General features: G+C 48.6%; 1 protein-coding gene across 3 annotated transcripts in view; it reads left to right on the top strand.

Moving 5' to 3' along the window:
- The window catches only part of EXTL3 (exostosin like glycosyltransferase 3), a 171,224-nt gene extending 164,702 nt beyond the window's left edge, over positions 1-6,522 (top strand). For all 3 annotated transcript variants that reach the window (XM_045286613.1, XM_045286612.1, XM_004707627.3), the window contains exon 7: positions 3,249-6,522. In XM_045286613.1, the coding sequence (XP_045142548.1) occupies positions 3,249-3,458 (210 nt within the window). In that variant the 3' untranslated portion in view covers positions 3,459-6,522. The remainder of the gene's footprint in view (positions 1-3,248) is intronic.
- Positions 6,523-7,353: the final 831 nt, after the last annotated feature.

The raw sequence follows: 7,353 nt of genomic DNA, 5'->3' as shown, positions 1-7,353 counted from the left end.
ACTACCAAACCTATAATTATTTGCACCTAGGTCCGTTCTCCCCTTGATCTTAAATATATTTACATATGTACATGTCTGCATTTAGGCTTATATGTATGCCCTTTGCCTCCTACTTCTTTCCTCTATTTCTTTACGCTTTCCTCCAGTCCCGATACAAATGTTCAGCCTTCATTCTGGTTTCGGCAGTTCCTCGCAGTTGCCTTGCCCTTGGTCACTCCCTGCCAGTCCTCCCATCCCCTCCCTGCCATTGGTTTTGAACCAATTGTTGTTTCCTTGTCCCTAGGTTGGCCACCCTCCTCCCTTCCCCTACATCCCACACTCCCATGTCCCTCCGGGGCCATCAGTCTCTTTATTTTCTTCTCATATATATATATATGTGTCCAATCTCTCTTATCTATGTGGGTGTGCAGACATAACAATGTGTGAATAAAATTGGGATTGGCTTTTTTCTACTTCCTGTTTTCACTCCTCCATTTTCTCCTAACCCTCTTTCCTTGGGTAAATGCTGCCCTTTTGATCTCAGATGTTTGATTATGTTGACATGAGAGTGAATTCAGTTAGAGACCTGAAGGGTGACTCAGGGCCATAGTTTTGGGGTCCCACCCGCCTCTGTCCCACCAGTTAACCTAGTCTTTTTATGGCTTTGCGTTTGCTCCCCATGTGCCTCCACTCCACCCCTGGCCTTTTGTGGAGCAGTTGGTAGCCGTCACCATCTGCTGCTTCTCGGCTCAGGCTTGTGCAGACTGATGTTTGTGCGGCCCTTTAGTCCATTTCTGTGACTCTTCTTCCAGCCTTCCTTGAGAGACAGTAGTTTCACCTGAGATGACTGCTCATGGCCTTCTAAGGCCAAGTCTCTGTTTCCAAAGTAGATTGTAGAGCATTGCCTTTGTGGATGATGTTATGCCAGCTGACCTTGGCGTCCTCTAAGACTGGTCCTGATCCCCCACTCGTCCCCCCAGGCCCAGTGAGTGAACTCTCATTCCCTCTAGGTGTTTGGTTAATTTTAAGAAGTTTTCATAACTTTGCTTCCTGTATGCTCCACCACCTTCATGGATAGATTTGTAGCAAAAGTAGGTACACCTATAATTATCCTTTGTCAACTCTATTTCTGTTCATGGATCTCCTCCCACGTTCCTGCCCACACCTGTTCATCTGTAGATCACCACTACTGCAGGATCATGTCATGTAACCATGTTTGCTCGCGTGCCTTTAGCTCCTGCAAACCTCCCTGCCAGCATATTTTCCTAACCTCCTCCTCCCTTGTATACTGGGGTCAGGCAGATAGTTCGGTTGATCATAGGGTGGCCCTGAGTCGGGGGCCCACTCGAAGAATGCTAACAACCACAAAATGACTAAAGATAGAAACTAAGGATTGAAAAAAAAAAAAAAAGCAACCAATCCCCGTGAAAGGAACTTGCAGACTTGTACATAGAACTTCTAGGGCTTACACTTAGAATTTCAGTTGATGAGATTAAAAAAAAAGAAATAAATCTGAAACATTCAAACCATTGCCATCGAGTTGATTCCAATGCGCTATGACCCAGTGGGCCCGAGAAGAACTTGGGTTCCCAAGGCTGTAATCTTTGCAGATGCACACTGCTGTGTCTGTTTCTCATGGCGGAAATGGTGGTTCCTAGTCTCTAACCTTTCAGTCCGCTGGTGAGCAAAAGCGTTTTAACCACCGCAGTGCCAGGCCTCTTTTAGACCTTGCTGAAGAAAATATGAATGACTAAAGATATTTCCAAAAAGCTATCACAGAGATGTAAAGAGAGAAAAAGATAAGAAGGGGAGTTAAGAAGCCTGGAGGATATAAGCATATAAATCTAATAAAAACCAGTAAGAGTACCCCCCAAAACCTAAGCCTATTGCTATCACTTTGAATCTGACTCATTGTAGCCTGTAGGACAGAGCAGAACTACTCCTAGGGTTTCCGCGGCTGTATTTCTTTTTGGGGAGCAGACAGCCTCGTCTTTCTTCACACAGAGGCCGTTGGGCTCTGTCAGCCTTGCCAAACAGCCTCCCACGTAACCCAGTGTGCTCCTGAGGTGCCTTAATTAGGGTGCAAGAAAGGACAAATACAGACCATGTAGGAGAAGGAAATTTATATTAGAAAAATACAGTGTGAGACTTTCCTAGACTAGCTACCTTTCTGAGCTCTGTGTGTGCATTGTGGATAGCTACTGAACAGATGTGATTTCTTTCACGGTGATAGGCCTGTTACAGTTACCAGTGGGTCCATTGCCTTTACTTCCCCCCAAACTTTCAAATTGGAAATATAACGCGTGTATGCATAAAAATCCCAAGCACACTTTCTTGTCGAGAAACCTCCTCATGCTGGCTGTAGAAATGCCCAGACCACTGTCGGGGGCTTATGGAGGGCATTCCTTGCAGCACTTGTCTTCGGGCACCTTGAGGGTCCCTGAGTGGAACTTGGACTTGATGGAGTAGTTTTATGTATAGGAGTCGTCATCTGCAGACAGGCGGAGCCTTCACTCACTCCGCCACCTTGCCCTGCCTCTGATGATGTTAGTCATAACACCTTTCGAATTGTTTCAAACGTCCTTAGAATAATAACAACAGTAATAGTAAACCACATTATAATACATTTAGTCCTGTAAGCATCATTTTTTCAAACGTTGATTTAATGGATGTGTAGTAGCTTATACATATTGAAGAAGCGCTCCTATAATGGGTGTAGCCCTGGTGGCAGAGTGGGTGGGTGACACATTCAATTGCTAACTGCAAGGTCAGCAATTCGAATCCACCAGCTGTTCTGTGGGAGAAAGAGGAGGCTTTCCGTTACCAAGTGTCAGCCTCCAAACCCCACAAGGGCAGTTCTACTTTGTCCTACAGCGTGCTTACAAGTCAAGATGGGCTTGATGTCTTGGGCCTTTAATGGGTAACTTTTCAATATTCTGCTATTTAAAACATTGCTTAAATAGGCACCTCTGTGCTTACCAAGATAAATACTAAGAGTGGAATTACTGAGACAAATACCAAACACTGTAAGACTTTGGGTGTCTGGTTAACATGAGCCATTTTGAGAGAGCACCCTGAACAGTGTTGTAGACAGATGTGTGGTTGGAAGAGAGCCCGGGCCTGGCTCTGGCTTCCCCCTGAGTCCCTTTGTGAGTCTGGGGAGGCCCCGGGGTTCAGTGTCCTCAATGGGAAATGAGGTTAAGCTACAAGGCTGCTACAGTATTAGCCCCTGTGATTCTCACCATGACATCTTTCTTCTCTGTGTCCAGGTGACCTCACGATGGACTTTCCGATGCCCAGGGTGCCCTCAGGCCCTGTCACACGATGACTCCCACTTTCACGAGCGACACAAATGTATCAACTTTTTTGTCAAGGTGTATGGCTATATGCCCCTGTTGTACACTCAGTTTAGGGTGGACTCTGTACTCTTCAAGACTCGCCTGCCCCATGACAAGACCAAGTGCTTCAAGTTCATCTAGGGGCATTGCACGTTTTGAGGAGAGGGACGGGCAGTGAGGAAGATGGCTCCTAAGGTTCCTGGGTGTTGAAGGACCTTGGGGCCATCCGCTGGCTGGGCGGCCCAGACCTGCTCTTGGGAGAGCTGGCAGGAAGAGTGGAGGCGAGAGCTGCCTGCACCACCTTGGGCCCAGGCAGATTGGAAGCTGCTCCACTGGAACCCTGTGGAAAAGGCACGGGTTCCCTCTACAGGGCACTGACTGATAGCTTACACTGAGGACATGGGGACTTTGGACAGTCACTCACGTAGTTCATAAGCCCAGGACAGCTGGCTCGTGGTTTTAGCTTCAATAACAACTATTATTATTATTTAAAAAGAAAAGGTTTCAGATTTGCCAACAAGGCTTATTTATATATGTGTGTTTGTGTGTGTACATGTCTGTATATACGCACGTACACTCATACTCACATACACATACATATATATATACATATATATATTTTTTTTCTTTTTGTGAGGATGGAGTTCAAGATTCTCGCCTATCTCACTAAGTGAGGGACAACATCCAGCTCTTGATGGTGTGGATTTCCGTGGGGATGGTGCCTCGCCTTGTGTTATCTGGCTTGTCCCTTGGGAGGATCTTTGCAGAAACAAGAAAGGGGTGAGCCTGGCCCTGGCCTGGTGCCTCTGGTGGGATTAGATCTGTCCCTGTCCTGTTCCTTCCCTTTCCTGTGACTAATCAGTGGCCTAACACAGCTTCTCTCACCTGGATCCTCGGTGAGGGCCCTACCTTTGTGAGCCACTGAGCTTCCTTTTGCCGGACTCTTGTTTTGAGGACTCAGCATCAGGTGCTGCTTGTCCCTGTACTTGGTGCAGTGGGCCAAGCATTGGGTTGCTAACCCTAAGGTCATTGGTTCAAGCCTACCAGCCTCTCCGCAGGAGAAAGAAAGGGCTGTCTGCACCCATAAAGATTGACGACCTTGGTAACCCACAGCCATTTTGCTGTGGTGTCCAGTAGGACCACTGTGGGTCAGACTCAGCTCAGTGGCAGTGGGTTTGGTTTTTAGTTAGTTTTGTCCCAGTACTTATCCCTGCTGCCCATTCCCTCCCTGGGAAGAGGATGAGGACGCAAAGAGTGAGGAACGCGTAAGTCCTGCAGACTGCACTCGGACTGAAATGACATGTTTGTCTTCCCCTCCCATTTAAGAGCAGGTTGTGGATTAGGCTTCAGGCTTCCCTGCAGTGCTGCCTCCTGGATACGAGGACAGGAAGACTGGTCTGTAGGCTGGCCTCTTTGCTTTGGCATTGAACAACCAAGCATCCTTTAAGGTTCCCCACCCGGCTGGCTGGGAACTCTCACAGCAAGGCACCTGCCTTGGGATTAATACCTTGGTGAAATTCACCATCCTCTCTACTTTTGTCTGGGCCCATGTGCTGTCACTTGTATTATTATTTTTTTGGACTCCTAATGCCAGGGTGGCCCCAGGACCTCTTTGAGACTCAGTATGTGCCAGAAATACACGGAGTACTATGGTTTGCTAGGTAAGCACGACACCAGTCTGGGAATTGACACCCCACTTTGCCATCTCCCATCTGGTTTAAATTTCTGTTACTTGGACTGAAACAGAAATCTCATGTTTTGGTGGTGGTGGTGGTGGTGCAAAGGGAACCCAGGGAGGGAGTGAATGGCATTTTTCAGTGGCAGGTGGGGGGCGATTAGCACATGATTTCCCCTGTTTTCCTAGAGCCCAAGTACTTCCAATGGCATTGAGCATAGGAGGTTTGCAGCAGGTGAGTTAAACTGCTCGGGATTGCCCTGGTCGAGCAATGCCTTAAGCTACTAGTTCTGTTGTCTTCCCTGGGCCTGACAGCCTGTGCTGCTGTCTGGGGTTACATCCGCCCCTTAGCTGGCCGGCACCAGATTCTCACGAAATACTGCTTTGAAGCCAGGCGTTTTCTTGTGGCTACTACCCACTGTAGGCTGAGCCTGGCTCTCAGGAAGTCCCCTCAGCAGGAAGGAGCAAGGCTACTCCTAAGGCCACGATGGTCTCTGCTGAGCCTTCCCTGGGCAGCTTGTAGCCTCCTGCCTGAGGCAAGCACTTACACATCTCAGCAGCGCAGCCCAAAGGTCCGAACTGCCTGCTCTCTAACTTACTAATTACTCTTTCCTTGAGGTCTGAGCTTGTCTTTTTTAGCAGTGGCTGTCCCTCCCGGGAGCCAAGGAGAGCAGTGTTTTGAGCTGGCTCCTAGGCTGCTGTTTTATTTTGTTTGTTTCAATGTGAGGAACTCATTAACTGACTGTCAGTGGGACCTCGTGAGGGATGTTGGTCTGAATGTAAAGATCCGGTACGTGGAGCCTGGCTACTGGGTCCCTGATTGTTACTGGCCCATCCATGAACTGCTGGAGGCTCAGAGGCTACTGACAGAAAGGTGTGCCACAGGTAGTGTGGGGACGGAAGGATAGCACTTTCAGGGCTTGAAAGAGACACTAACTCCCAGGCCTACCCAGGCCCTGGGAACCCAGCCTGTGTTCTTACAGGACACGCCGCAGCATGAGCCTGGGCACTCAGGCCTTGCAGGCTGCTTGACTAGGTGCCCCTGAGAGTGGCTACCACTCCACCAAGTGGACGAGGATGAGTCCCAGTGCCATGCTGGCCACCATGGAGAACCCAGCGTCACCTACACCTAAGTGTGACTCACCTGAAATAGGAACCAGCTCAGTCCACCCACGTGGGTTTCAGTGGCTGTACACGGGAGAAGAGACCTGGTGGCCCAGGCGTAGCCTTGGTCTTTGCTCGCCGGTTTGTTTCAGCCTCCCAGGTCTCCGCGTGCCATCCTGAGTGTTTGGATCCACACCTGGCCTGCACTGCAGCGAGCTGAGCCCAGCATTGCTGCCCGGAGGGAGGGGCGGTCTCGGCAGCAGCTGCTTGGTGTGTGCTCGGGGGCTTCAGGTCTAGCAGGGGAGCAGCTCTCTGGTATCCACACCATATCCCTCCCAGCCTTCCCCCTTTCCAGTCATGAGCACAATGGTTTTACGTTGGATTTTTGTTAAAAAAAAAAAGAAATAAATGGAGACTTTAAATCAAGCAGCTTGGAGTTCTTTTGTGATTTTCCTCAGCAGGAACAGAAGACACCTGAGAGAGGGTACCTGTCCGCCTGGTCTGAGGCAGCCCCCAGGGCCTGGCTGGACTGGGACAGCTCCTGTTGGAGGGCTGCTGGCTGCCTGGCCAAGGGAGCAACCTGTGTACTGAACCCAGTGATGCTGTGAAAATGCACTCAACCGGACTTGGGCAGATCTGCGAGAAGTCGCTTTGACAGAGAGAATGCTAAGTGATTTAAATGGATGTGCAATGACATGTGACAGCGTGAACACTTTTTTTTACACTGAACTATATTCATAATTTTTCATGTTTCTTTTTGAAATGTAACCTCGACTTAAAGATGAGTTTATCTTCTGTTTAGAAATATACAGTTTGTAGGAAGTTCCATTCTTCTTATTCCTTTTTTTTCCTCAAGAATTCCTGAAGCATCTTTGCATTTTGTGTGTGTGTGTGTGTGTGTGTGTGTGTGTGTCGAATTGGCCCTCTTATTAATTTATTATTAATTAGGAGTTAATCCATATATCATTTCATAGTTCAATCACGTCAAGGAGAATTGTACGGTTGCTACCACAATCTGTTTCCAACATGCACATTTTATTTTGAATACTAACTTTCAAAATAGGTGTTGCGTGGGGGGCAGTGAGCGCATGCAGGGCAGAGAGCTGGCCTACAACCCCACTGTGGGCTGTTAGAGGCAGCTCACGAGAGCCCGGCACCTGTGGCCAGTCGTTGCTCCACATCCGGGAGAGCCCATCTCTGGTGTCCTCACTCTTGGAACTGCTGCATAGTTACAAGGCCACCGCATTTTGAAGGCAT

Source organism: Echinops telfairi, unplaced genomic scaffold, assembly GCF_000313985.2.
Source record: "Echinops telfairi isolate 266 unplaced genomic scaffold, ASM31398v2 ScPeMD7_9;HRSCAF=40, whole genome shotgun sequence".
NCBI classification, from domain to species: Eukaryota; Metazoa; Chordata; class Mammalia; order Afrosoricida; family Tenrecidae; genus Echinops; species Echinops telfairi.
The sequence above is the reverse complement of the archived record's forward strand: the minus strand, read 5'-3'. Positions and strand labels throughout refer to the sequence as shown.